The following is a 26,714-nucleotide window of genomic DNA, read 5'->3' as shown; positions in this document are numbered from 1 at the left end:
CCTGTCCCCATCCCTGTCCCCATCCCTGTCCCCATCCCTGTCCCCGTCCCCATCCCTGTCCCCATCCCTGTCCCCATCCCTGTCCCTGTCCACATCCCTGTCCCCATCCATGTTCCCATCCCCATCCCTGTCCCCATCCCTGTCCCTGTCCCCATCCCTGTCCCTGTCCCTATCTGTGTCCCCGTCCATGTTCCCATCCCCATCCCTGTCCCTGTCCCTATCTGTGTCCCCGTCCATGTTCCCATCCCCATCCCTGTCCCTGTCCCTATCCCTGTGCCCATCCTTATCCCTGTCCCTGTCCACATCCCTGTCCCCATCCATGTCCTCATCCCCATCCCTGTCCCCGTCCATGTTCCCATCCCCATCCCTGTCCCCATCCCTGTCCCCATCCCTATCCCCATCCCTGTCCCCATCCCTGTCCCCATCCCTATCCCCATCCCTGTCCCCATCCCTGTCCCCATCCCTATCCCCATCCCTGTCCCATCTCTGTCCCTGTCCCCATCCCCGTCCCCATCCCTATCCCCATCCTTGTCCCATCCCTGTCCCTGTCCCTGTCCCCATCCCTGTCCCCGTCCCCATCCCTGTCCCCATCCCCATCCCCATCCCCGTCCCCGTCCCCGTCCCCGTCCCCATCCCCGTCCCCATCCCCGTCCCCATCCCCATCCCCGTCCCCATCCCCATCCCTATCCCCATCCCCATCCCCATCCCCATCCCCATCCCCATCCCCATCCCCGTCCCCATCCCCATTCCCGTCCCCATCCCCATCCCTGTCCCATCCCCATCCCCATCCACATCCCCATCCCCATCCCCATCCCCATCCCCGTCCCCATCGCCATCCCTGTCCCATCCCCATCCCTGTCCCCGTCCCCTGCGGGCCGTGACCCCGTGTCCCTGTGGGCAGGAGCTGTGCAGGGAGCTGGAGGCCCGGCAGGAGTCGTTCTGCGGCGTGCGGGAGCGGCTGCAGCGGCTGCTGGGCGCGTGCGGCGCGGGGCGGCCCTGCGGCACCGAGCACGGGCTGCGCGTGCTGCAGCGCAAGTGGGACAGCGTCAGCGCCCAGGCCCAGGAGCGGAAGGTGCGCGGGGCGGGGGGGGCCCGGCCCCCGGGGCGCCGCGGGACCGTCACCGGCTCCCCGCCCGCAGGAGCGCCTGGCCGAGGGGCTGACGGTCACCGCCGAGTTCCACGGCAGCGTGCAGGAGCTGCTGCGCTGGGTGGCGCGCGCCGAGGAGCTGCTGGCGTCCCCCGCGCCGCCCAGCTTCGTCCTGGACACCGTCACCGCGCAGCTCCAGGAGCACAAGGCAAGCGTGGGCTGCGCTGTCGCCCTCCCACCCGCGGTCCTGCCCGGGGTGCCCCTGTGCCCCCAGAGCCGATCCACGGGCCGGGGTCACCCCGAGGGTCCCGTGTGGCAGTGGCGCGGGCTGGGGACGTCCCTGGCTGCCAGGGGGACGTCCCTCCTGCAGCCTCCGGTGGCTCTTGGGAACTGAAACCACTGCAGGAGACAAGGCAGGGGGGTTGGGGTTGGATCTGGGAACAATTTCTTCCCCAAAGGGCCGTGGGGCATTGGAACAGGCTGCCCAGGGCAGTGCTGGAGTCACCAGCCCTGGAGGGCTGGACAGACGGACACGAGGTTCTCAGGACAGGGGGCAGTGCTGGGGGGGTTATGGTTGGACTTGAGGGTCTCTTCCAACTGGAATGGTTCTATCGTTCTACTCTATGATTCCATTGTCAAACCAGCCCAGAGCGTTTACTCCCAGCTCAGGACCAGGTCCTGGCCAAATTCACGTGGTCGCCCACCAGGATGAGGGGGTTTTGGTTTCCTTGAGTCTTCTCAGTTGTGGCTGAGAAGCGACGGAATAGAGAATCCTCTTCCTGCCCGCGCCGGGAAGGGCGGCGCGTTGGCGCACGCCGGGAAACACGGCGACCCGGCACACGGGGGCTGCTGCGCCGAGCCAGAACCTTCCCCAGGATCCGGTGTCACAACACCGCGTCTCTAGAAACCGGTTTACCGGCTCTACACGTGCTGCTAACGAATCGAAGCGACACCTGGAGCCGGGTCCCGGCATCCCCGGTGCGACCCGTGGGCCCCTCGGTGCCGAGCGGTGCCGTGGGAAGAGCCGGGACTTCCCCGGTGCCGAACGCCTGCTCCTGGAGACCAGACCCAAACACGGCAAAACGCCCGGGCAGGTGTCAGGAGACAAAACCCCGCGAACACCGCAACGCCCGCGGGTGTTCCTACAGCTGTTCCTGCTGCAGCGCTGGCCCCGCCGCAGCGCTGGGGGTGTGGGGTCATAGAGCCGTTGTGGTTGGAACAGACCCAGGGTTATCAGCCATAACCCGGCCCTGAGCCGTTTGTGCCGTGCCAGGGCCGGCGCTGTCAGGCACAGCCAAAGGACGGCCTGGCACGCCCCGGCACAGCAGCGTCTGCCAGCGCGGGCACAGATCCTCAGCAATAGCTGGTAGAGTCGTTAATGTAATTGAGTTTAATGCTTGGAGTGAGGGGGGCACCCCGGAGACTCCACTGCGGCCCCAGGGCTGCCTGTGTGTCCCTGTCCCCAGCCCATGAGTCCCTGTCCCCAACCCCATGTGTCCCTGTCCTCAGCCCCATGTGTCCCTGTCCCCAACCCCATGTGTCCCTCTCCCCAACCCCGTGAGTCCCTGTCCCCAGCCCCATGTGTCCCTGTCCCCAACCCCATGTGTCCCTCTCCCCAACGCCGTGAGTCCCTGTCACCAGCCCCATGTGTCCCTGTCGCCAGCCCCATATGTCCCTGTCCCCAACCCCATGTGTCCCTCTCCCCAATCCCATGTGTCCCTGTCCCCAACCCCATGTGTCCCTCTCCCCAATCCCATGAGTCCCTGTCCCCAGCCCCGTGTGTCCCTGTCCCCAGCCCGTGAATCCCTGTCCCCAACCTCATGTGTCCCAGTCCCCAGTCCCATGTGTCCCAGTCCCCAGTCCCATGTGTCCCAGTCCCCAGCCCCGTGTGTTCCTGTCCCCAGCCCTGTGAGTCCCTGTCTCCAGCCCCACACATCCCCATCCCCAACCCTGCACATCCTCATCCCCAACCCCACACATCGCCGACCTCAACCCCATGTGTCCCTCTCCCCAACCCCGTGAGTCCCTGTCACCAGCCCCATGTGTCCCTGTCCCCAACTCCATGTGTCCCTGTCCGCAACCCCATGTGTCCCAGTCCCCAGCCCCGTGTGTTCCTGTCCCCAGTCCCGTGAGTCCCTGTCCCCAGCCCCGTGAGTCCCTGTCTCCAGCCCCACACATCCCCATCCCCAGCCCTGCACATCCTCATCCCCAACCCCACACATCCCCGACCCCAACCCCGGGTGTCCTGGTCCCCAACCCCGGGAGTCCCTGTCCCCAACCCCATACATCCCTGTCCCCAACCCTGCACATCCCTGTCCCCAACCTAGTGTGTCCCTGTCCCCAACCTTGTGTGTCCCCATCCCCAACCCCGCACGTCCCCGTCCCCAACGCGCTGTCCCTGTCCCCAACCCTGAATATCTCCATCCCCAACCCCATACATCCCTGTCCCCAACCCCACACATCCCCGTCCCCAACCCCGCATGTCCCTGTCCCCAACCCCACACGTCCCCATCCCCAACGCGCTGTCCCCGTCCCCACGCTGCGTGCAGGCGCTGGTGAAGGAGGCGGCGGCGCGCGGGGAGCAGCTGGGCGGCCTGGAGGCCACGGCGGCGCGGCTCAAGGAGTTCAGCGGGAAGCAGGATGGGGCCGCGGTGCAGAGCCGGGTGCTGGCGGCGCGGGAGCGGCTGGGCCGGCTGCTGCAGCAGGCCGGGGAGCGCGGCGCCGCGCTGGAGGAGGCCCGGCGGCGCGCCAAGCAGGTGCGTGGTGACGGGGACACGGGGGCGCGGGAGCCGTGCGGGCTGGGGGGCGTGCGGCGGTGAACGGGGACTGTGCCGCACTCACCCGTGGCTCGGAGACCTTATTGCGGCCTTTCTGTGCTTAAAAAGTGCTGCCGGGAAAGGGCTTGAGGTGCTGGAGCGAGTGCAGAGAAGGGAGCGGAGCTGGTGAGGGGCTGGAGCACAAGTGTGATGGAGTGGCTGAGGGACCCGGGGGTTCAGCTGGAGAACAGGAGCTGAGGGGAGACCTTCTGATCTCTGAACTGCCTGAAAGGAGCTTGGAGCCAGGGGGGTCGGGCTCTGCTCCCCAGGAACAAGCGCCAGGAGCAGAGGAAACGGCCTCAAGTTGCCCAGGGGAGGTTGAGGTTGGATCTGGGAACAACTCCTTCCCCAAAGGGCAGTGGGGCATTGAACAGGCTGCCCAGGGCAGTGCTGGAGTCACCAGCCCTGGAGGGCTGGACAGACGGACAGGAGGTTCTCAGGACAGGAGGCAGGAATGGGAGTGGGGAACACTTGGACTCAACGATCTTAAAGGTCTCTTCCAATCAAAGCAATTCTGTGATTAAAAGGGACCGATGAGAAAGATGGGGACAGAGTTTGGAGCAGGGCCTGTTGGGACAGGACAAGGGGTGATGGTTTAAACTAAAGGAGGGAGGTTCAGGCCGGACATGAGGAAGGAATTGTTGTCCTGAGGGTGCTGAGAGCCTGGCCCAGGTTCCCAGAGAGGTGGTGGATGAACCATCCCTGAGACAGCCCAGGCCAGGCTGGATGGGGCTCTGAGCACCCTGAGCTGGTGACGATGTCCCTGGGGTTGCACTGGTGACCGTCGGAGGTCCCTCCATCCCAAAACGCCTGTGTCTCCGTGTCCCTGGCTCTGTGGTGGCCCCCAGGCCGTGCAGCTCTGTCGCGGGGCTGCTGTGGCTCCTGGCCCTGGTCACAAGGAACCCCCCCCCAGCTCTGCCCCACACCCCGTCCTGCGTTTCAGTTCAGCGAGTCGCGGCGCCTGCTGCTGGACTGGATGGACGAGGTGGAGCGGAGCCTGGAGGAGCTGCAGGACGCGGCCACCAGCCAGGAGGAGATCAAGTGCCAGCTGGCTGAGCACAAGGTGGGGCTGCCCCCCATCCTGCCAGAGGGGTCCCCGCATGGGGGTGCCTGGCCATAGGGGGCAGAGCTGGCTGGGGAGGGGGCTTCAGTTCCCAGTGGGACGCCCGTGCCGCGGCGGTGGGGCCCTTTCCAGGTCCCTCTCTGCGGAGTGGGGACGCTGTAGGTGGGGGAGCCCCTGGCTGAGCAGCATCGGCCCCCCCGGCTGCCCCGGGGCTGCAGAGTCCCTGGGCCGGCAGCCACCGCCCGGGTCGGGCCCCTCTGCCCGCAGGCGTTCCAGAAGGTTCTGCGCTCCAAGCGGCCGGTGTACGAGGCGACGCTGCGCAGCGGGCGGGCGCTGCGGGAGCGAGCGCGGCTCCCCGAGGACCTGCAGCCGCTGGAGGAGCTGCTGGGGGAGCTGCGCGAGCGCTGGGACGCCCTGTGCGGCCGCGCCGTGGAGAGGTGGGGGCGTGGAGGGGGTGGGGTGGATGGGATGGGATGGGATGGGATGGGATGGGATGGGTGGGGATGGGATGGGATGGGATGGGATGGATGGGGATGGGTGGGGATGGGATGGGTGGGGATGGATGGGATGGGGTGGGTGGGGATGGATGGGATGGGGTGGGATGGATGGGATGGATGGGATGGGTGGGGATGGGATGGGTGAGGATGGATGGGATGGGATGGGATGGGATGGGATGGGATGGGATGGGGTGGGATGGATGGGATGGGGTGTGATGAATGGGATGGATGGGGTGGGGTGGATGGGATGGGGTGGGATGGATTGGATGGGATGGAATGGGATGGATGAGATGGGATGGGGTGGGGTGGGGTGGGATGAGATGGAGGGGATGTAATGGGATGGGATAGGATGGGATGGGATGGGTTGGGATGGGGTGGGGTGGGATGGCATAGGATGGATGGGATGGGATGGATGGGATGGGGTGGGGTGGGATGAGGATGAATGTGATGTGATGAGGTGGGATGGGGTGGGATGGATGGGATGGGATGGGATGGGATGGGATGGGATGGGATCGGATGGGATGGGATGGGGTGGGTTGCTTATCCCCTCCTTGCCATGCGGGACCCAGACAGGGGTCACAGGGTTGCCCTTCATCCTTGGGCATCCTTGGCTGAACATGAGCCAGCAGGTGCCCAGGTGGCCAAGAGGCCACAACATCCTGGCTGGCACCAGCACTGGGGTGGCCAGGGGACCAGGGCAGTGACCGAACCTGTGCTGGGACCTGGGGAGGACAAACTGTGAACCCTGGAGGCAGTTTTGGGCCCCTCAGGCCAAGAAAGAGCTTGAGGTGCTGGAGCGAGTGCAGAGAAGGGAGCGGAGCTGGTGAGGGGCTGGAGCACAAGTGTGATGGAGCGGCTGAGGGAGCTGGGGGTTCAGCTGGAGAACAGGAGCTGAGGGGAGACCTTCTGATCTCTGAACTGCCTGAAAGGAGCTTGGAGCCAGGGGGGTCGGGCTCTGCTCCCCAGGAACAAGCGCCAGGAGCAGAGGAAACGGCCTCAAGTTGCCCAGGGGAGGCTGAGGTTGGATGTGGGACCAATTTCTTCCCCAAAGGGCTGTGGGGCATTGGAACAGGCTGCCCAGGGCAGTGCTGGAGTCACCAGCCCTGGAGGGCTGGACAGACGGACACGAGGTTCTCAGGACAGGGGCAGTGCTGGGGAGGATTATGGTTGGATCGATGATCTTGAGGGGCTCTTCCACCAACACAGTTTGATGATTCTCTGGTCCCGCTCCCTGTGTCGGGACCCCTGCCCCAGCTCCCCGGTGCAGCCGGGTTTGTCGCTGGCACGAGCCGGGCGCATCCAGCCGCGCTGCCGGGCGGCCGTGGGGCGGCCGTTCCCGCGCCGTGGGGCTGAGCGTGGCACCGCCGGCGCTGCCCGCGCCGTTCCTCGCAGGCAGCACAAGCTGGAGGAGAACCTGCTGTTCTCGGGCAAGTTCACGGACGCGCTGCAGGCGCTGATGGACTGGCTGTACCGCGCAGAGCCGCAGCTCAGCGAGGACGTGCCCGTCGGGGGGGACCGCGACCTGGTCAGCGACCTCATGGACAAGCACAAGGTGGGTGTCCCCAGCACCCGGTGGCTGTCCCCAGCAGCATGAGGTGGGTGTCCCCAGCACCACGTGGGTGTCCCAGTGACGTGGGGGTGTCCCAGTGACATGGGGGTGTCCCCAGCACCTGGTGGCTGTCCCCAGCATGAAGTGGGTGTCCCCAGCATGAGGTGGGTGTCCCAGTGACATGGGAATGTCCCAGTGACATGGGGGTGTCCCCAGCACCACGTGGGTGTCCCCAGTGCCAGGTGGGTGTCCCCAGCATGAGGTGGGTGTCCCAGTGACGTGGGGGTGTCCCAGTGACATGGGGGTGTCCCCAGCATGAGGTGGGTGTCCCCAGCACCAGGTGGGTGTCCCGAGCATGAGGTGGGTGTCCCCAGTGCTAGGTGGCTGTCCCCAACACCAGGTGGGTGTCCTCAGCACCACGTGGGTGTCCCCAGCGCCAGGTGGGTGTCCCAGTGATGTAGGGGTGTCCCAGTGATGTGGGGGTGTCCCAGCAACATGGGGGTGTCCCCAGTGCCAGGTGGGTGTCCCCAACACCAGGTGGGTGTCTCCAGCGCCAGGTGGGTGTCCCAGTGATGTGGGGGTGTCCCAGTGATGTGGGGGTGTCCCAGTGACATGGGGGTGTCCCTGCCACGTGAGGGCCCCGGGAGAGCCCCAGCCCTGCCTCCCCCGTCCCAGTTCCCGGCCCTGGCTGTACCCCAGCGTTGCCCCAGTCCCAGCCCGGTGCTGCAGCTGCGGTTCCTCAGTTCGGGCAGGCTGGGGAATCTGCCCTGTGCCATACGCTCAGGTGTCGCTGTTGAACTCTCCATTCTCAATCTGGCTGTTCTGAAGTTGTGGGCAACCTGGAGTTCATTCCTCTGAAAATAAGCAGATCCCCCCCAGTGGTTTCAGTTGCTTCGTTTGTGGCCATTTGCCCTCTGCCATCAGTTTCTGGCAGTACCAAGCTCAACAGTGTGTGGGGACACAACTGGCCGGGCTGTGTCTGCTGGAGCAGCCCCCGCTCCCCATCCCGCGCTCCCCGTCCCGGGACGGTGCTGGGACACACGGGGGCTGGGGCGCACGCCGGGGGGCCAGGAAAGGTGTCGGCCCCAAAACCGCCCCCACGCCCCCCTCCGCAGGTGTTCCAGAAGGAGCTGGGCAAGCGCGCCAGCTGCATCAAGATGCTGAAGCGCTCGGTGCGGGACCTGACGCGCGGCAGCAGCAGCGTGGACTCGCAGTGGCTGCAGCGGCAGGTGGAGGAGCTGAGCGCGCGCTGGGAGCTCGTCTGCCGCCTCTCCGTGGGCAAGCAGGCGCGGCTGGAGGCTGCGCTGCGCCAGGTGCGCGGGGACCGGGACAGCGCGGGGTCCGCAGCCCCGCGGCCGCGGGGACGCTCTGCCGGCGCTGTGGGGGTGCGGGGTGCCCGGGGGTGTGCGGCTGCAGTGTGGGGTGCCCGGGGGTGTGCGGCTGCAGTGTGGGGTGCCCGGGGGTGTGTGCGGCTGCAGTGTGGGGTGCTGCAGTGTGTGTGGCTGCAGTGTGGGGTGCCCAGGGCTGTGTGTGGCTGCAGTGCGGGGTGCACAGCGCTGTGTGCGGCTGCAGTGTGGGGTGCCCAGCGCTGTGTGCGGCTGCAGTGTGGGGTGCCCGGGGGTGTGTGTGGCTGCAGTGTGGGGTGCCCGGGGGTGTGTGTGGCTGCAGTGTGGGGTGCCCAGGGGTGTGCGGCTGCAGTGTGGGGTGCCCAGCGCTGTGTGCGGCTGCAGTGTGGGGTGCCCGGGGGTGTGTGTGGCTGCAGTGTGGGGTGCCCGGGGGTGTGTGTGGCTGCAGTGTGGGGTGCCCAGGGGTGTGCGGCTGCAGTGTGGGGTGCCCGGGGGTGTGTGTGGCTGCAGTGTGGGGTGCCCAGGGGTGTGCGGCTGCAGTGTGGGGTGCCCAGGGCTGTGTGTGGCTGCAGTGTGGGGTGCCCAGCGCTGTGTGTGGCTGCAGTGTGGGGTGCCTGGGTGTGTGTGGCTGCAGTGTGGGGTGCCCAGTGCTGTGTGCGGCTGCAGTGTGGGGTGCTGCAGTGTGTGTGGCTGCAGTGTGGGGTGCCCAGCGCTGTGTGTGGCTGCAGTGTGGGGTGCCTGGGTGTGTGTGGCTGCAGTGTGGGGTGCCCAGGGGTGTGTGGCTGCAGTGTGGGGTGCCCAGGGGTGTGTGTGGCTGCAGTGTGGGGTGCTGTGCGGGGTGCCCAGGGGTGTGTGTGGCTGCAGTGTGGGGTGCTGCAGTGTGGGATGCTGTGTGGGGTACCCAGGGCTGTATTATGGGGTGCTGCAGTGTGGGGTGCTGTGTGGGGTGCTGTGTGGGGTACCCAGGGCTGTATTATGGGGTGCTGCAGTGTAGGGTGCTGTGTGGGGGACCCAGGGCTGTGTGTGGCTCCATTGTGAGGTGCCGTGTGGGGTGCAGTGTGGGGTGCTGTGTGAGGTGCTGTGTGAGGTGCTGTGTGGGGTGCTGTGTGGGGTGCAGTGTGGGGTGCTGTGTGAGGTGCTGTGTGGGGTGCAGTGTGGGGTGCTGTGTGGGGTGCAGTGTGGGGTGCCCGGGGGTGTGTGGCTGGGTCGTGGGGTGCCCGGGGCTGTGTTATGTGGTGCTGCATGGGCTGCCAGGGCTCTGTGCCTGTGGCCGTGTATTGCAGGGCTCGGTGTGAGGCTGCGTGGGGCTGTGCAGGGCTGCGTGGGGCTGTGCGGGGCTGTGTGGGGCTGTGCGTGGGGCTGTGTGGGGCTGTGTGTGGGGCTGTGCGGGGCTGTGTGGGGCTGCGTGGGGCTGTGCGGGGCTGTGCGTGGGGCTGTGCGGGGCTGTGTGTGGGGCTGTGCGTGGGGCTGTGTGTGGGGCTGTGTGGGGCTGTGCGGGGCTGTGTGTGGGGCTGTGTGGGGCTGTGCGGGGCTGTGTGTGGGGCTGTGTGGGGCTGCGTGTGGGGCTGTGTGGGGCTGTGTGGGGCTGCGTGTGGGGCTGTGTGGGGCTGTGTGGGGCTGCGTGGGGCTGTGCGTGGGGCTGCGTGGGGCTGTGTGTGGGGCTGTGCGTGGGGCTGCGTGTGGCCGTGTGGCAGGGTGCCGTGGCCGGCTGCCAGGCCGGGAGCAACTGGCACTGCTGTGGTGTGCAGGTGTCCCTGTGGTGTGCAGGTGTCGCTGTGGCGTGCAGGTGTCCCTGTGGCGTGCAGGTGTCCCTGTGGCGTGCAGGTGTCCCTGTGGTGTGCAGGTGTCCCTGTGGTGTGCAGGTGTCGCTGTGGTGTGCAGGTGTCCCTGTGGTGTGCAGGTGTCGCTGTGGTGTGCAGGTGTCCCTGTGGCGTGCAGGTGTCCCTGTGGTGTGCAGGTGTCGCTGTGGCGTGCAGGTGTCGCTGTGGCGTGCAGGTGTCCCTGTGGCGTGCAGGTGTCGCTGTGGTGTGCAGGTGTCGCTGTGGTGTGCAGGTGTCCCTGTGGCGTGCAGGTGTCGCTGTGGTGTGCAGGTGTCGCTGCGGTGTGCAGGTGTCACTGTGGCGTGCAGGTGTCCCTGTGGTGTGCAGGTGTCGCTGTGGTGTGCAGGTGTCGCTGTGGCGTGCAGGTGTCGCTGTGGCGTGCAGGTGTCCCTGTGGTGTGCAGGTGTCCCTGTGGCGTGCAGGTGTCCCTGTGGTGTGCAGGTGTCCCTGTGGTGTGCAGGTGTCACTGTGGTGTGCAGGTGTCGCTGTGGCGTGCAGGTGTCCCTGTGGCGTGCAGGTGTCGCTGTGGTGTGCAGGTGTCGCTGTGGTGTGCAGGTGTCGCTGTGGCGTGCAGGTGTCCCTGTGGCGTGCAGGTGTCCCTGTGGTGTGCAGGTGTCCCTGTGGTGTGCAGGTGTCACTGTGGTGTGCAGGTGTCGCTGTGGCGTGCAGGTGTCCCTGTGGCGTGCAGGTGTCGCTGTGGTGTGCAGGTGTCGCTGTGGTGTGCAGGTGTCCCTGTGGCGTGCAGGTGTCCCTGTGGTGTGCAGGTGTCGCTGTGGCGTGCAGGTGTCCCTGTGGCGTGCAGGTGTCCCTGTGGCGTGCAGGTGTCGCTGTGGTGTGCAGGTGTCGCTGTGGTGTGCAGGTGTCCCTGTGGTGTGCAGGTGTCGCTGTGGCGTGCAGGTGTCGCTGTGGCGTGCAGGTGTCCCTGTGGCGTGCAGGTGTCCCTGTGGCGTGCAGGTGTCGCTGTGGCGTGCAGGTGTCCCTGTGGCGTGCAGGTGTCCCTGTGGCGTGCAGGTGTCCCTGTGGTGTGCAGGTGTCGCTGTGGCGTGCAGGTGTCCCTGTGGCGTGCAGGTGTCGCTGTGGTGTGCAGGTGTCCCTGTGGCATGCAGGTGTCCCTGTGGTGTGCAGGTGTCCCTGTGGCGTGCAGGTGTCGCTGTGGTGTGCAGGTGTCGCTGTGGTGTGCAGGTGTCCCTGTGGTGTGCAGGTGTCGCTGTGGCGTGCAGGTGTCGCTGTGGCGTGCAGGTGTCCCTGTGGTGTGCAGGTGTCGCTGTGGTGTGCAGGTGTCCCTGTGGCGTGCAGGTGTCCCTGTGGTGTGCAGGTGTCCCTGTGGCGTGCAGGTGTCCCTGTGGTGTGCAGGTGTCCCTGTGGCGTGCAGGTGTCGCTGTGGTGTGCAGGTGTCCCTGTGGCGTGCAGGTGTCGCTGTGGTGTGCAGGTGTCCCTGTGGCGTGCAGGTGTCGCTGTGGCGTGCAGGTGTCGCTGTGGTGTGCAGGTGTCGCTGTGGTGTGCAGGTGTCCCTGTGGCGTGCAGGTGTCGCTGTGGTGTGCAGGTGTCGCTGTGGCGTGCAGGTGTCGCTGTGGTGTGCAGGTGTCGCTGTGGCGTGCAGGTGTCGCTGTGGCGTGCAGGTGTCCCTGTGGTGTGCAGGTGTCCCTGTGGTGTGCAGGTGTCGCTGTGGTGTGCAGGTGTCCCTGTGGTGTGCAGGTGTCGCTGTGGCGTGCAGGTGTCGCTGTGGCGTGCAGGTGTTGCTGAGGCGTGCAGGTGTCGCTGTGGGGTGCAGGTGTCACTGTGGTGTGCAGGTGTCCCTGTGGTGTGCAGGTGTCGCTGTGGCGTGCAGGTGTCCCTGTGGCGTGCAGGTGTCGCTGTGGTGTGCAGGTGTCACTGTGGTGTGCAGGTGTCGCTGTGGCGTGCAGGTGTCCCTGTGGCGTGCAGGTGTCCCTGTGGCGTGCAGGTGTCGCTGTGGCGTGCAGGTGTCCCTGTGGCGTGCAGGTGTCGCTGTGGCGTGCAGGTGTCGCTGTGGTGTGCAGGTGTCCCTGTGGTGTGCAGGTGTCGCTGTGGCGTGCAGGTGTCGCTGTGGCGTGCAGGTGTCCCTGTGGCGTGCAGGTGTCCCTGTGGTGTGCAGGTGTCGCTGTGGCGTGCAGGTGTCCCTGTGGCGTGCAGGTGTCGCTGTGGCGTGCAGGTGTCGCTGTGGTGTGCAGGTGTCGCTGTGGCGTGCAGGTGTCCCTGTGGTGTGCAGGTGTCGCTGTGGCGTGCAGGTGTCACTGTGGTGTGCAGGTGTCGCTGTGGTGTGCAGGTGTCCCTGTGGTGTGCAGGTGTCGCTGTGGCGTGCAGGTGTCGCTGTGGTGTGCAGGTGTCGCTGTGGTGTGCAGGTGTCCCTGTGGTGTGCAGGTGTCGCTGTGGTGTGCAGGTGTCCCTGTGGTGTGCAGGTGTCGCTGTGGTGTGCAGGTGTCCCTGTGGTGTGCAGGTGTCGCTGTGGCGTGCAGGTGTCGCTGTGGCGTGCAGGTGTCCCTGTGGTGTGCAGGTGTCCCTGTGGCGTGCAGGTGTCGCTGTGGCGTGCAGGTGTCCCTGTGGCGTGCAGGTGTCGCTGTGGCGTGCAGGTGTCCCTGTGGTGTGCAGGTGTCCCTGTGGCGTGCAGGTGTCCCTGTGGCGTGCAGGTGTCGCTGTGGCGTGCAGGTGTCGCTGTGGCGTGCAGGTGTCCCTGTGGCGTGCAGGTGTCGCTGTGGCGTGCAGGTGTCCCTGTGGTGTGCAGGTGTCCCTGTGGCGTGCAGGTGTCCCTGTGGTGTGCAGGTGTCCCTGTGGTGTGCAGGTGTCGCTGTGGCGTGCAGGTGTCCCTGTGGCGTGCAGGTGTCCCTGTGGCGTGCAGGTGTCCCTGTGGCGTGCAGGTGTCGCTGTGGCGTGCAGGTGTCCCTGTGGCGTGCAGGTGTCGCTGTGGCGTGCAGGTGTCGCTGTGGTGTGCAGGTGTCCCTGTGGCGTGCAGGTGTCGCTGTGGTGTGCAGGTGTCGCTGTGGCGTGCAGGTGTCCCTGTGGCGTGCAGGTGTCCCTGTGGTGTGCAGGTGTCGCTGTGGCGTGCAGGTGTCACTGTGGCGTGCAGGTGTCCCTGTGGCGTGCAGGTGTCCCTGTGGTGAGCAGGTGTCGCTGTGGCGTGCAGGTGTCGCTGTGGTGTGCAGGTGTCGCTGTGGTGTGCAGGTGTCCCTGTGGTGTGCAGGTGTCGCTGTGGCGTGCAGGTGTCGCTGTGGTGTGCAGGTGTCACTGTGGTGTGCAGGTGTCACTGTGGTGTGCAGGTGTCGCTGTGGTGTGCAGGTGTCGCTGTGGTGTGCAGGTGTCCCTGTGGCGTGCAGGTGTCCCTGTGGCGTGCAGGTGTCCCTGTGGTGTGCAGGTGTCCCTGTGGCGTGCAGGTGTCGCTGTGGTGTGCAGGTGTCCCTGTGGCGTGCAGGTGTCGCTGTGGTGTGCAGGTGTCCCTGTGGCGTGCAGGTGTCGCTGTGGCGTGCAGGTGTCGCTGTGGCGTGCAGGTGTCCCTGTGGTGTGCAGGTGTCGCTGTGGCGTGCAGGTGTCCCTGTGGCGTGCAGGTGTCGCTGTGGTGTGCAGGTGTCACTGTGGTGTGCAGGTGTCACTGTGGTGTGCAGGTGTCGCTGTGGTGTGCAGGTGTCCCTGTGGCGTGCAGGTGTCCCTGTGGTGTGCAGGTGTCCCTGTGGCGTGCAGGTGTCGCTGTGGTGTGCAGGTGTCGCTGTGGCGTGCAGGTGTCCCTGTGGTGTGCAGGTGTCGCTGTGGCGTGCAGGTGTCCCTGTGGTGTGCAGGTGTCGCTGTGGTGTGCAGGTGTCACTGTGGTGTGCAGGTGTCACTGTGGTGTGCAGGTGTCGCTGTGGTGTGCAGGTGTCCCTGTGGTGTGCAGGTGTCACTGTGGTGTGCAGGTGTCACTGTGGTGTGCAGGTGTCGCTGTGGTGTGCAGGTGTCCCTGTGGTGTGCACGTGTCCCTGTGGTGTGCAGGTGTCCCTGTGGTGTGCAGGTGTCCCTGTGGCGTGCAGGTGTCACTGTGGCGTGCAGGTGTCCCTGTGGCGTGCTGGTGTCACTGTGGTGTGCAGGTGTCGCTGTGGTGTGCAGGTGTCGCTGTGGTGTGCAGGTGTCCCTGTGGCGTGCTGGTGTCACTGTGGTGTGCAGGTGTCGCTGTGCTGCGCGGGGTCCCCTCCCTGGGGAGGTGCTGGGGGTTCCGGGAAACCGCGCCCCAGGGCTCCAGCTGGGGTGAGGAGCAGCCCCGTGGCCCTCATCCCGTGGCCCTGATCCGGTGGCCCTCATCCCCCGTGGCCCTCATCCCGTGGCCCTAATCCGGTGGCCCTCATCCCCCGTGGCCCTCATCCCCTGCCCCACATCCCTGTGTCCCACATCCCCCATGTCCCTCATCCCGTGGCCCTCATCCCGTGGCCCTCATCCCCCGTGTCCCACATCCCCCATGTCCCACATCCCTGTGTCCCTCATCCCCCATGTCCGACATCCCCCATGTCCATCATCCCCCATGTCCCACATCCCTGTGTCCCACATCCCCCATGTCCCACATCCCCCGTGTCCCTCATCCCCCGTGTCCCTCATCCCCCATGTCCCAAATCCCCCATGTCCCACATCGCCCGTGTCCCTCATCCCCCATGTCCCACATCCCCCGTGTCCCTCACCCCCCGTGCCCCTCATCCCCCGTGTCCCACATCCCCCATGTCCCACATCCCCCGTGTCCCTCATCCCCCATGTCCCACATCCCCCGTGTCCCTCATCCCCCATGTCCCACATCCCTGTGTCCCTCATCCCCCGTGTCCCTCATCCCCCGTGTCCCTCACCACCCCTGTCTCACATCCCCTGTGTCCTGCATCCCCATGTCCCTCATCCCTTGTGTCTGGAATCCCCATGTCCCTCATCCCCCATGTCCCACATCCCCCGTGTCCCTCATCCCCCATGTCCCACATCCCCCATGTCCCTCACCCCCCGTGTCCCACATCCCCCATGTCCCTCATCCCCCGTGTCCCTCATCCCCCGTGTCCCTCACCACCCCTGTCTCACATCCCCTGTGTCCTGCATCCCCATGTCCCTCATCCCTTGTGTCTGGAATCCCCATGTCCCACATCCCCCGTGTCCCACATCCCTCTGTCCCTCATCCCCCTGCCGGGCTCAGGGGCTGGCAGGGGCTCAGTGCCGGGTCCTGGGGCTCAGGGCTGGCAGGGGCTCGGTGCCAGTCCTGGGGCTGGGTGCTGGTCCTGGGGCTTGGGGGCTGGCAGGGGCTCAGTGCCAGGTCCTGGGGCTCAGGGCTGGCAGGGGCTCGGTGCCAGTCCTGGGGCTGGGTGCTGGTCCTGGGGTTCGGGGGCTGGCAGGGGCTCAGTGCCAGGTCCTGGGGCTCAGGGCTGGCAGGGGCTCGGTGCCAGTCCTGGGGCTGGGTGCTGGTCCTGGGGCTTGGGGGCTGGCAGGAGCTTGGTGCTGGGTCCTGGGGCTCGGTGCCGGGTCCTGGGGCTCAGGGCTGGCAGGTGCTCCGGGCCGGGTCCTGGAGCTCAGTGCCGGGTCCTGGAGCCAGGGACTGTGCCGGGTGCTGAGCGGGTCCTCGCTGTCCCTGGCAGGCTGAGGAGTTTCACACCCTGGTTCACGCCTTCCTGGGCCGCCTCTCCGAGTCGGAGAAAACCCTCAAGTACGGCGTGTTCCCCGAGGAGGAGCTGGCGGTGCAGGAGTGCCAGAGCCAGCTGCAGGTCCGTGCCGTCCCCACTGTCCCTGCTGTCCCCACTGTCCCCGCTGTCCCTGCCTCCCGGGTGGCTCCATCCTTGTCCCAGGACATCCTGTTGCTGGGATCACCCGGCCCAGCCGGCCCCTGCCGGGGTGTGGGTGCCCCACGCCCGGACGCGGGATGTGGGGTCCCATCACACCGGGAACAAAGAGTGATGGGGGCGGCTGAGGGACCTGGGGGGTTAGTGAGGAAACGGCCTCAAGTTGCACCGGGGGAGGTTGAGGTTGGATCTGGGAACAATTTCTTCCCCAAAGGGCTGTGGGGCATTGGAACAGGCTGCCCAGGGCAGTGCTGGAGTCACCAGCCCTGGAGGGCTGGACAGACGGACAGGAGGTTCTCAGGACAGGGGCAGTGCCGGGGGGGTTATGGTTGGACTCGGTGATGTTGAGGGGCTTTTCCAGCCCAAAGATTCTGTGATTCTAAGACATGGCCCAGGCACCCTGAGGGTTTGGAGGTCTGGGGTCCCAAGCACCCCGTGTCACCGGCCGTGCTCACCCAATGTCCCCCCCCGCACGCCCGTTTGGGCGCAGACCGGTCCCCGCGGCACTGGGGGTGCAGGGGTGCGGTGGGTGAGCCCCCTCCATCCCACGCTCTGCGCTCGCCCCCAGGAGCTGCTGCAGTCCCTGCAGTGCCAGCAGCTGGAGCTGGAGTGCATCACCTCGCTGGGGGAGGAGATCCTCTCCACCTGCCACCCCGACTCCGTCATCACCATCAAGTCCTGGGTCACGGTTGCCAAGAGCCGCTTCCAGGAGGTGAGCTGGGCGTCCCCTCTCTGTCCCTCCATGCGCTGGAGCAGAGGACGAGTGTGTCCTCACGGCTTTGGTGCAGCGTCCTGACCAGCACAGTGCGGGGACCTGGGGACACTCATCCCGTCCCTGCCTGGTGCTGGGGCCACTCACTCCGTCCCTGAGCGGTGCAGTGTGAGGACCTGGGGACACTCATCCCATCCTTGACCAGCACAGTGTGGGGACCTGGGGACACTCACCCTGTCCCTGCCTGGTGCTGGGGACACTTGTCCCGTCCCTGCCCGGTGCTGTGGACACTCGTCCCGTCCCTGCCCAGTGCTGGGAACACTCATCCCGTCCCTGAGCGGTGCAGTGTGAGGACCTGGGGACACTCACCCCGTCCCTGCCTGGTGCTGGGGACACTCGCCCTGTCCCTGATCAGTGCAGCGTGAGGAGCTGGGGACACTGGCCCATCCCTGCCCGGTGCTGGGGACACTCGTCCCGTCCCGGAGCGGCACAGCTGGGCTTGTCCTGCCGGTGACGCGCGGCGAGCAGCCGGCCGTGGCTCGGCTCCCGCACAGACCCGGCCGTCCCGACCCGCCAGGAAGCGCCGCCCCGGCCACCCCCGCGCTCCCAGCCCTGCTCCCCATCCCGGGGCGCACCGGGCTCAGCCGGGGCCTCCGCAGTCCCACCGTGCCGGGGGTGGCTCATTCCAGAGCCGTGAGCTGGCGGATGCCGAGCAGGGAGTCCCTGGGATCCCCTCCCCACCCCGCTCCGGCGCCCGGCTCTCCCGAACGGGTCTGACGGGTCCAACCCGTCCCTTGCCCGTCTGTGCAAAGCCCGTAGCGAGCAGATTCCATCGGTGTTGGTCCGGAGCTGCTCCAGGATCCCATTGCCCGCGGGGAGCCCCCCGGCCCCGCATGGTGAGGCGGCGGCTCAGCCACAGCGAGGGCGACCGCACGGCCACGGCGGCACAGACCCGGCGCCGGCGCATTCGGCCACTGCCGCAGGGACCCACTGGTGCTCAGCGCCGGCAGCAGCGGCCAGGAGCCCCGCGGCACATGGGGCAGGGCTGTGACCCCTGCCCAGCTGCCCCATGGGGACTCGCTCCTGCCCCGTGGTCACGGGTGGGCCATGGAGCCCCCATGTTCCTGCCCCATGCCCCTGCCCCATGTCCCTGCCCCACGTCCCTGCTGCTGGAGGGGGGGTCTGCGTGCTGACCCCATGGAAGGGGGTCCTGCCTCCCCGTGCAGAGACTCGTCCCCCCAAAGCGCTGACCCTGCGGTGCCCTGTGGGACAGCAGACACGGGGCTCCACAGCAAAGCCACTGGCCCTGTGTCCCCACCAGCCTCATGTCCCCCACCAGCCCCGTGTCCCTGCTGGCCCTGTGTCCCTGCCGGTCCTGTGTCCCTTCCAGCCCCGTGTCCGTCCACAGCCTCAGGGTCTGCAGCAAAGCCACCGGCCCCATGTCCCCACCAGCCCCATGTCCCCCAACCCCATGTCCCCTCCAGCCCATGTCCCCACCAGCCCCGTGGCCCCCACCAGCCCCGTGTCCCCCACCAGCCTTGTGGCCCCACCAGCCTCATGTCCCCCACCAGCCCCGTGTCCCTGCTGGCCCTGTGTCCCTCCACAGCCCTGGGGTCCGCAGCAAAGCCACCAGATCTGTGTCCCCCATCATCCCTGTGTCCCCCATCATCCCTGTGTCCCCACGAGCCTTGTGTCCCCCACCACTCCCATGTCCCTCTAGCCCATGTCCCCACCAGCCCCGTGTCCCTGCTGGCCCTGTGTCCCTTCGCAGCCTCAGGGTCCACAGCAAAGCCACCGGCCCCATGTCCCCCATCATCCCCGTGTCCCCATGAGCCTTGAGTCCCCCACCGCTCCCATGTCCCTCCAGCCCACGTCCCCAGCCCCAGGTCCCCAGCCCATGTCCCCTGCCCATGCCCCGTCCCGTGCCCCCCCGGCCCACCCACGCCGTGCCGCAGGTGCAGAGCTGGGCGCAGCAGCAGGGCGAGCGGCTGCAGGCGCAGGCGTCGCGGCTGGCGGCCGAGCGGGAGGAGGCGGCGCAGCTGCTGGACTGGATCGCGGCGGCCGAGGAGGCGCTGAGCCTGCGGGACCAGGAGCCGCTGCCCGAGGAGGCCGAGCAGCTGGAGGAGCTGAGCGCCCAGCACGCGGTGAGACCCCGCGCCCGCTCCCCTGCCGGGCTGTGCCGGAACCCTGCCCTGCCTGGCCCTGCAGCGCTCAGCCCCCCAGGATTTGGGTGCTGAGGCCGTGGGTGCAGCGATGCAGCAGCAGCTTCCACGCAGCAGCAGCCACGGCCCCAGGGCGCGGGCTCTGCTGCAGGGGCACGAGGAAACGGCCTCAAGTTGCCCAGGGGAGGTTGAGGTTGGATCTGGGAACAATTTCTTCCCCGAAGGGCTGTGGGGCATTGGAACAGGCTGCCCAGGGCAGTGCTGGAGTCACCAGCCCTGGAGGGCTGGACAGACGGACAGGAGGTTCTCAGGACAGGGGGCAGTGCCGGGGTGGGTTATGGTTGGATCAGTGACCTTGAGGGTCTCTCTCTTCCAGCCAGAATGATTCGGTGGTTCTAAGGGTCGGTGGTGCAGGAGGGTCCCAGGGATGGGGGTCTGCACTCCCGGCTCCAGCGCCTGCCCGGCTGTACTGGGGAACCCGCTGGTATGGCCGGCGAGTGCTCAGCACCGCTGCTCGAAAACAGGTGTTCATGGAGGAGCTGAACCGCAAGCAGCCCGACGTGGAGCAGGTCACCAAGAGCTGCAAGCCCAAGCTGGAGCTGGGCACGCCGGCCGCACGCCGGCTGGCCACACGTAAGGGCCCTGTCACCCCTGCGCGCGCCCCGGCGCCGCGGCCCGGCCCTCACCCCCGTCTTGGCGCTGCAGGGCGCCGCAGCACCGGGAAGGCGCAGGGCGCGCCGGCGGTGCCGCTCGGGGGGCTGGAGCCCCAGACCCCGCTGATGGCGCAGCTCCTGCACCGCTGGCAGCAGCTCTGGCTGCTGGCGCTGGACCGGCAGTACCGGCTGGAGACCGCCCTGCGGCGCCTGCGCGAGGTAGGGGCGCCTGGCGGTGCGGGGGCTCCTCTCGCCTTCCGCCCCTGGGTGGGACACGGATGGGGACGGTCCCGGGGGTCAGCGGGATGGAGCGGGGTGCCGGGAGTCCCCATGTGTCCCCTTGCCCGGGGTTCTGGCAGAGAGCTCCACCGTGGCTCCTGCGTGGGCACTGCGCGTGGCCAGGCTGGGGTCGGGGTGTCCTGCGGCGCGTTAACCCCGCTGTGCCTCCCGAGCTGGAGGAGTTCGCTCACTTCGACTTCGGGGTGTGGAGGAAGCGCTACATGCAGTGGATCAGCCAGATGAAGTCGCGCGTCCTGGACGTGTTCCGCGGCATCGACCGCGACCAGGACGGGCGCATCAGCCAGCGCGAGTTCATCGAGAGCGTCCTCTCCTCCAGTGAGCACCGGGGGCTGGGGCTGCGCGCCCCGGGCGTCCCCTCCGGAGCCTGGGGAGCAAGGCTGGGGTTGCTGGCACCCGGGGGAAATGGGCTCTGCTCAGGGCACCGGGGGTTGGTGCCGACACTGGCGGGGGGGCTGAGGGTCCCTGTCCCCTCAGAGTTCCCCACCAACGTCCTGGAGATGACGGCCGTGGCCAACATCTTTGACATGAACGGCGACGGCTTCATCGACTACTACGAGTTTGTCAGCGCCCTGCACCCCAACCGGGACCCGCTGCGCCGCACCGCCGACGCCGACCAGATCCAGGATGAGGTACGGGGGGTCTGTGGGGCTGGGCGGGGGTCCCGCCGTGGGGCTGAGCCCAACCTGCCCTCCCCAGGTGAACAGGCAAGTGGCCCAGTGCAACTGTGCCAAGCGCTTCCAGGTGGAGCAGATCAGCGCCAACCGGTACCGGGTGAGTGCCGGACCCCGCCTGGGGTCCCGGCCGCGCTCCCACCCCTGCACTGCACAGCGGCCCCGCAGCTCCCCGGGGGTGGGGGCTCCTGCCCCAGACCCTTCGCAGCGGCTGGGGACACGTCCCCATGCCCCGGGGGGTCCCTGGGCGCAGCCGCTGTGGCGATGCAGCGGGGAGGGCAGCGCCGGTGGGGACAGAGGGGCCGCCGGGGACCGATGGGCTGGTGACAGGGACATCAGGTGCTGGTACCTGCTCCGTCTCCCCCTCCCCATCCCCTGGCCCCCCGCCCTGACACCCCCTCCCCGCAGTTCGGGGAGTCGCAGCAGCTGCGGATGGTGCGGATCCTGCGCAGCACCCTGATGGTGCGCGTCGGGGGGGGCTGGATCGCGCTGGACGAGTTCCTGGTGAAGAACGACCCCTGCAGAGGTGGGTGCGGGGGTCCCACGCTGGGCACGGGGCGCCCGTGGCACCGCGGTGCAGAGCGGGTGGTGGTGCCCACGGGGCTCCCAGGGGCCGTGGGACCCCCTGCTCAAGGCTCTGCCGTCGCCAGTGAAGGGAAGGACCAACCTGAAGATCAACGAGAAGTACTTGTCCCCCGACGCCTTCGGGGCCGCCGGCAAGTGCGCGGGGAGCCCGTCGGCCGCCTCCTCCAAAGCGCTGTCCCCCAGCCGCTCCAGCTCCAGCCTCAGCCTCTACAGCAGCGCCTCAGCGCCCAGCAGCCCCCTGGCCAGGAAGGTGAGCACCGGGCCCCCCCGCGGTCCCGGCCCCCCCGCGGGCGCTGACCCTCTCCCTCCCCAGTCGGTGCTGCGGAGGACGCGCTCCGGTGACCGGTGTCCCCGCTCCCGCGGGTCCCTGCTGCCCGACGGCGCGGAGCTGCAGTTCACCGCGGCCGAGGAGAGCGCGGCCGTGGCACCCCCAGGTGAGGGCTGGGGGGTCTCTGCCCCCCGGAGGCTGCTATGGGGCCATGGGGCTGTGACCACGCGGCGCTGGGCCGTGCGGCTGTGACCGTGTGGCCCTGGGCCGTGGGGCTGTCCCCCGCCCCACAGCGCCGGTGCCCGAGGGCAGGCGGCTCCAGCACCCCCGTGTCTTCGCAGAGCCGCCCGAAGGGTCCCCCCCGGAGCGCCGCAGCCCCTGCCGCTGACCCCCGCCCGCCCTGCGCCCGGCACCGCGGCCACCCCACTCAGGACTCTCCTTGCCGGCGGCCCCGCGGCTGGACGATGGCGAAGCCGCCGGCCCCGCGGTCTCCAGCCCGGAGCCGAGAGCCGAGCTGTCCGTCTGTCTGTCCCTGACCCCGCGGGCTCGGCCCCGCTGGATATGCAAGTACCCCCGACACAGCGAGCCCCCCGGCTCTGGCTGGCGCAGCCTCCATCCCCCTCCCGGTGCCCCCGCCGAGCGCCCGGAGCACCCGCAGGGGTGGGATCACCCCTGGAGCACCCGCAGGGGTGGGATCACCCCTGGCCTGGTCCCCCCCGGCCCCGGTTCCCGCGGTGCCCCCGGCACTGAGCGCTGCCGGCGGGGGTCCCCCCATCCCCGTCCTGCCGCCTGTGCCGGGGGAGGTGGCTGGATTGGTACCCGGGTGCTGGGCCCCTCGCCGGGTGCAGAGCCCCGATTCTGGTGCTACCCCTCCCCTCGGGCCTTCGGTGTGCGCGGGGCCCTGGCACAGCCGCCCCGGCAGGGTGCGGTGCCATGGGTGGGGGGTCCCTCACCCCCCGCCAGCAGCCCCCGCGGGCAGCGGGACCCCCCGGCTGCCGCATGTTCCGTCACCGCTAACCGGGCAGCAGTAGCGCTGAATGTAACCCTGGCCGGCACGGCCCTGCCGGCCGCCAGAAAGAGTAGGTTTGGTTTTCTATGAGCACCCGGGGCTCGCTGCACCCTGTCTGTCTGTCTGTCGGTCTGTCCGTCCCCGCGCCGTCAGGATGAGGGGCTGTCGGGGGGCTGCAGCACGGGCAGAGCTGGCACGCACCGTGCCTGGCTCGGCGCTGCGCGGTGGCCGGCGCCGCTGGGTGTGCCGCACTGGGTGCCACCGGCAGAGCCGCCCGGCGCCGCGGCGGGCGAGCCCGGGGCGGTGCGGTGGTGCCAGCGGGCAGCGTGCCGCGGTGCCTCCTTTCCAAGGAAAGCGATGCTGAGATTCCTGCCATGCCCCACGCCCACGGTGGCAGTGCCAGAAGGTGTCAAGTCCCCGTCCCCTGTGCTGGCTGCCCCCCTGCCACCCGCAGCCCTGAGGACACCGGGAGCGTCCCCGTGGTCCCTGGCCCGTCCCACACCGGGACAGCTGGGGGACGGGTGGGGTGGGACACACATCTGGCACACCAGCTGCTCCCCGCTGCAGGAGGGGGCACCTTGTGCTCGGGGACTGTCCCCAGTGTCACAGCAGCTGGGCCCTGACCAGCACGTCCTGTCTTGGGGAGTCCAGCCCCCCCAGTACCAGGACCGGGTTCTGACGCCCCAGCCGTGTCCTGGCGCCTCCACGTCCCTGCGGCCCCTCCGGCCGTGCCTGCGGCTCTCAGTCCCGTTTCCCCACCTCTGTCCCCTAAAGCCGTCCCCACACTCACTGCACCTCTGAACAAACCCTGCACGGGGCAGCCTGGAGATGCCAGCGCGTCTGTGCCGGGACACGTCCCCGCACCCAGGAGCCTGAACGCCCCGCGCGGGGCCAGGGCCCCTCGCCACTGGCACCGCTGGCACCGCCGAGAGCAGCGCTGAGCCCCCCGTGCTCCACGAGCTGAGCATCCACCGACACGTCTGGGACAGCCGAGCATCTACCGACATGTCCCAGGATGGCCGAGCATCCACCGACACGTCCGGGACGGTCCGGCGGCGCTGCCAGCACGGGCTGGGGCTGCCGACATTGGTTGCGTTGCACATTCCCGAGAGAAATCTCACCCACCACTCCCAGCCGGGGAACACACCCGGCACCACCAGCACCACCGGTGTCAGCCGCATCGCAGCCCCGGGCGCTGGCGCTGGCTCGGGAAGCACCGACAACAGGCGCGGGGTGGCCGGGACGCACACGCAAAGTGTTTGCACAATGTTTGCACAGCTGTGCACACCCTGGGGATGCGGCTTCACCGGGGCTGGACGCCGGGATGGGGATGATGTAAAGGACAGACACACGGATCCACAGCACCGGGGTGGGGACGCAGGTCCTGGTGACACTGCACCGTCCCCAGTGTGCAGGGGGAGGCCCAGGAGAGCCGCTGTGGCTCGCACCCTGGCCGGGCTGGCACAGGGGTGCCCGCGGCTACCGGCACGGCGCTTTGCCGCACGGCGCTTTGCCGCAGGAGGGTTCTGGGTCAGCGGGGGACCCAGGTGGAGCCTCAGCCCCAAACGGGCACCGTCACGGGCGGGCGCTTGGCCCCGTGGCCGTGCCGCCCCACCGCGGAGCAGCCACCCCGGAGCCGCCGGCCCCACCGCAGGGACGGGGAGGCAGCGGGTGCCGCCCTGTTGCCCAATCGCCCCAGCGCTCGTCCCGCTGTGGGAACCCAGGAGCGGGACTGTCCCCACCCTGCACCCACACACCCGGAGCCACGCACCGGCACACGGAGCCTTTCACCGGCACATGGAACCACGCACCGGCACTCAGGGCCGTGCACTGGTACATGGAGCCATGCACACGGCCCCACAGCCCAGCGCCCTCTGGGGCTTCTCCTGACCTGTGCAAACCACCACCAGGCACGGGGTCAGGACATCACAGGGACAGAGGCAGTGGTGTCACAGGGACAGAGGCAGTGGCACAGTGGGGACAGAGGCAGTGGTGTGGCAGGGATGGTGGCAGTGGCACGGTGGGGACAGAGGCAGTGTCACAGTGGGGACAGAGGCAGTGTCACGGTGGGGACAGAAGCAGTGACACAGTGGGGACAGAGGCAGTGGTGTGGTGGGGACAGAAGCAGTGTCACAGTGGGGACAGAGGCAGTGGTGTGGCAGGGATGGTGGCAGTGGCATGGTGGGGACAGAGGCAGTGTCACAGTGGGGACAGAAGCAGTGACACAGTGGGGACAGAGGCAGTGGCACAGTGGGGACAGAGGCAGTGGTGTGGTGGGGATGGCAGCAGTGGCACGGCGGGGACAGAGGCAGTGGCGTGGCGGGGACAGAGGCGGTGTAACGGGGACAGAGGCAGTGTCACGGTGGGGACAGAGGCAGTGGCATGGCGGGGATGGCGGCAGTGGCACCGTGCGGTGGCACAGCGGGTACGGAGGCCGGCAGGGCCGGCGGCTCAGGGTGTCACGGGTCCCCGCCATTGCACCCACTCTGCCCCGGGCTGTGTCCGGCACGTCCAAGCGCAGCGTGTGCAGAACCACTTGCACGGCAGACGTGCGTGCCTGGCCGTGCAAGCGCTGGCGTTCACCATGTGGCATGGGCGGTGTGTTGGGCTGCGGAGCCCCAGTTGGGGTCTCCTGGCACTGCGCTCAGCGTCTGGGCCGGCACTGGCACCGTCTGTTCCTGGGGATGTGCCCGGAGGGATGGGCAGCGCGGTGATGGCGCCCGAGCTGGCCCGGCCTCCTCCTGCTGCTGCTGCTGTACCATCGGTGCCACTCTGGGCCCTGGAGCCTCCGAAGCCCCCGGCGCCGTGGGGCTGAGCCCTTGGGGCAGGGGCTGGACCTCAGGGATCCGTGGGCCCGGGCTGCCCGCAGCTGGGATAGACGGACACGGTGCAGGGAGAACACACAGCCGGTGACACCAGGGGCTGCCCCACGCCGGGGGCTGCGCTGGGGGTGTCAGACGGTGTGTCCTGGCGGGCGGCAGCACCGTTTGCCATGGCAAGAGGGCAGCCACCGGGCCCGGTGATGGCATCGCACGGTGACAGCACCGCACAGTGGGGACAACGAGTCCCCTCCTCCGGGACTGTTCATGTGGGACCCCTCATCCGGGACCCCTCGCTGGGCAGTGCCAGACCAGCCCCATCCCCAGCGTCCACCGCAGCGTCTCCCGTGACACCCGGCTGGCTCAGCCGTCCCCACCAGCCCCCACGGGGGTGTCCACCGCAGGACGGCTCCTGCAGCACCAGCAACCGCGGGACGGCTCCTGCGGCACCAGCGACCGCGGGACGGCTCCTGCGGCACCAGCGACCATGGGACGGCTCCTGCGGCACCAGCGACCGCAGCCCGGTGCCTGCGCCCCTGGGCTTTCCCTGCCCACAGCCAGCGGCTCCGCAGGCTCGGCCGCCACAGCGGGGGCGTCACCGCGGCCAGCAGGCACCTCCAGCCCCCCGCGGCCGCCCACGGGCAGGGAGAGGCGCCCGGGCCGGTCACTCCCGGACTCGCTGCGTAGCTGAGATGCTTTGGTGAAGCCGCGTACGGCGAGTTGAAGGTGTTCGCGGGAATTGCAGCCACACGTTACCGCTAATTACTGGAACCGTCCCCCGCCTCTGGTGACGGCGCCCGGGAAAGCAAAACCAAAACAGCGTTGGCAGGCGTAGCAGCAGAGCAGCCCCGCACGGCCCAGCACAGCCCAGTGCAGCCCAGTTTGCCTGGTTTGGCCCAGCGCAGCACACCGGGCTGCGTGATCATGGGCCCGAGGTCCCTCCTGCCTGTCCCTGCGGTGAGGCAGGGACACGATCCCCCTTGGGCCACTCGTGCCAGGCTCCCTGTCACCAGCCATGCCCATGCCCAGCGCCGCCGTGTCCCCAGGGCCACCCTTGTCCCCAGTGTGGGCTGGTGGGGCCGGGGCTGCACAGGGACCATGGGCCCAGACCCACCGGAGGACAAGAGGGTCGGGTCTCCGCAGCATCACTGCCGGGAAGCTCTGCGGTGACGGCACCGCTCCAGCACGCTGGGGCTGAGCCCTCAGTGGTGGCACCAACACTCGTCCCTGGCGGCCTTGGCATTAAGGTTTCTCAGTACCTTCAGTAGGCGACACCTCTGCAAAAACCGTTGACAACGCCTGTGCGGCCACCGGAAACCCGCACGGGTTCCTGGACACAACCTGGTGCCATGTGCCACAGAACAGGCACCGGGCCGGGGCAGCTGCCAGCCCGGCCGCAGGATGCGGCCCCTGCCCCTCACACCGTTCGGATATCGCCCCATGGGTCCAGAGCTGAGAATCATCGAATCATCAAATCATCGAATCATTGAGTCATCAAATCATTGAATCGTTGAGTCATCGAGTCACCAAATCATCAAATCACAGAATCATCAAATCATCGAATCACAGAATCACAG

The 26,714-nt window shown here is 68.3% G+C and overlaps 1 protein-coding gene across 1 annotated transcript in view; it reads left to right on the top strand.

Annotated features, from left to right (window-relative positions):
• Positions 1-22,427, top strand: part of PLEC (plectin) — a 128,071-nt gene extending 105,644 nt beyond the window's left edge. The window contains exons 65-84 of the mRNA XM_071805556.1: positions 902-1,072; positions 1,140-1,295; positions 3,637-3,843; positions 4,847-4,966; positions 5,234-5,403; positions 6,856-7,015; positions 8,128-8,325; positions 15,758-15,883; positions 16,527-16,670; positions 17,483-17,856; positions 18,538-18,814; positions 19,357-19,465; positions 19,538-19,704; positions 19,938-20,100; positions 20,260-20,414; positions 20,482-20,556; positions 20,865-20,982; positions 21,107-21,291; positions 21,355-21,475; positions 21,651-22,427. Of these exons, the coding sequence (XP_071661657.1) occupies positions 902-1,072; positions 1,140-1,295; positions 3,637-3,843; positions 4,847-4,966; positions 5,234-5,403; positions 6,856-7,015; positions 8,128-8,325; positions 15,758-15,883; positions 16,527-16,670; positions 17,483-17,856; positions 18,538-18,814; positions 19,357-19,465; positions 19,538-19,704; positions 19,938-20,100; positions 20,260-20,414; positions 20,482-20,556; positions 20,865-20,982; positions 21,107-21,291; positions 21,355-21,475; positions 21,651-21,697 (3,243 nt within the window). The 3' untranslated portion in view covers positions 21,698-22,427. The remainder of the gene's footprint in view (positions 1-901; positions 1,073-1,139; positions 1,296-3,636; positions 3,844-4,846; positions 4,967-5,233; positions 5,404-6,855; positions 7,016-8,127; positions 8,326-15,757; positions 15,884-16,526; positions 16,671-17,482; positions 17,857-18,537; positions 18,815-19,356; positions 19,466-19,537; positions 19,705-19,937; positions 20,101-20,259; positions 20,415-20,481; positions 20,557-20,864; positions 20,983-21,106; positions 21,292-21,354; positions 21,476-21,650) is intronic.
• Positions 22,428-26,714: the final 4,287 nt, after the last annotated feature.

Source organism: Patagioenas fasciata, chromosome 2 (assembly GCF_037038585.1).
Source record: "Patagioenas fasciata isolate bPatFas1 chromosome 2, bPatFas1.hap1, whole genome shotgun sequence".
In the NCBI taxonomy this organism is placed as follows: Eukaryota; Metazoa; Chordata; class Aves; order Columbiformes; family Columbidae; genus Patagioenas; species Patagioenas fasciata.
Note: the sequence above shows the minus strand (reverse complement) of the source record. Positions and strands in the feature narration are given on the sequence as shown.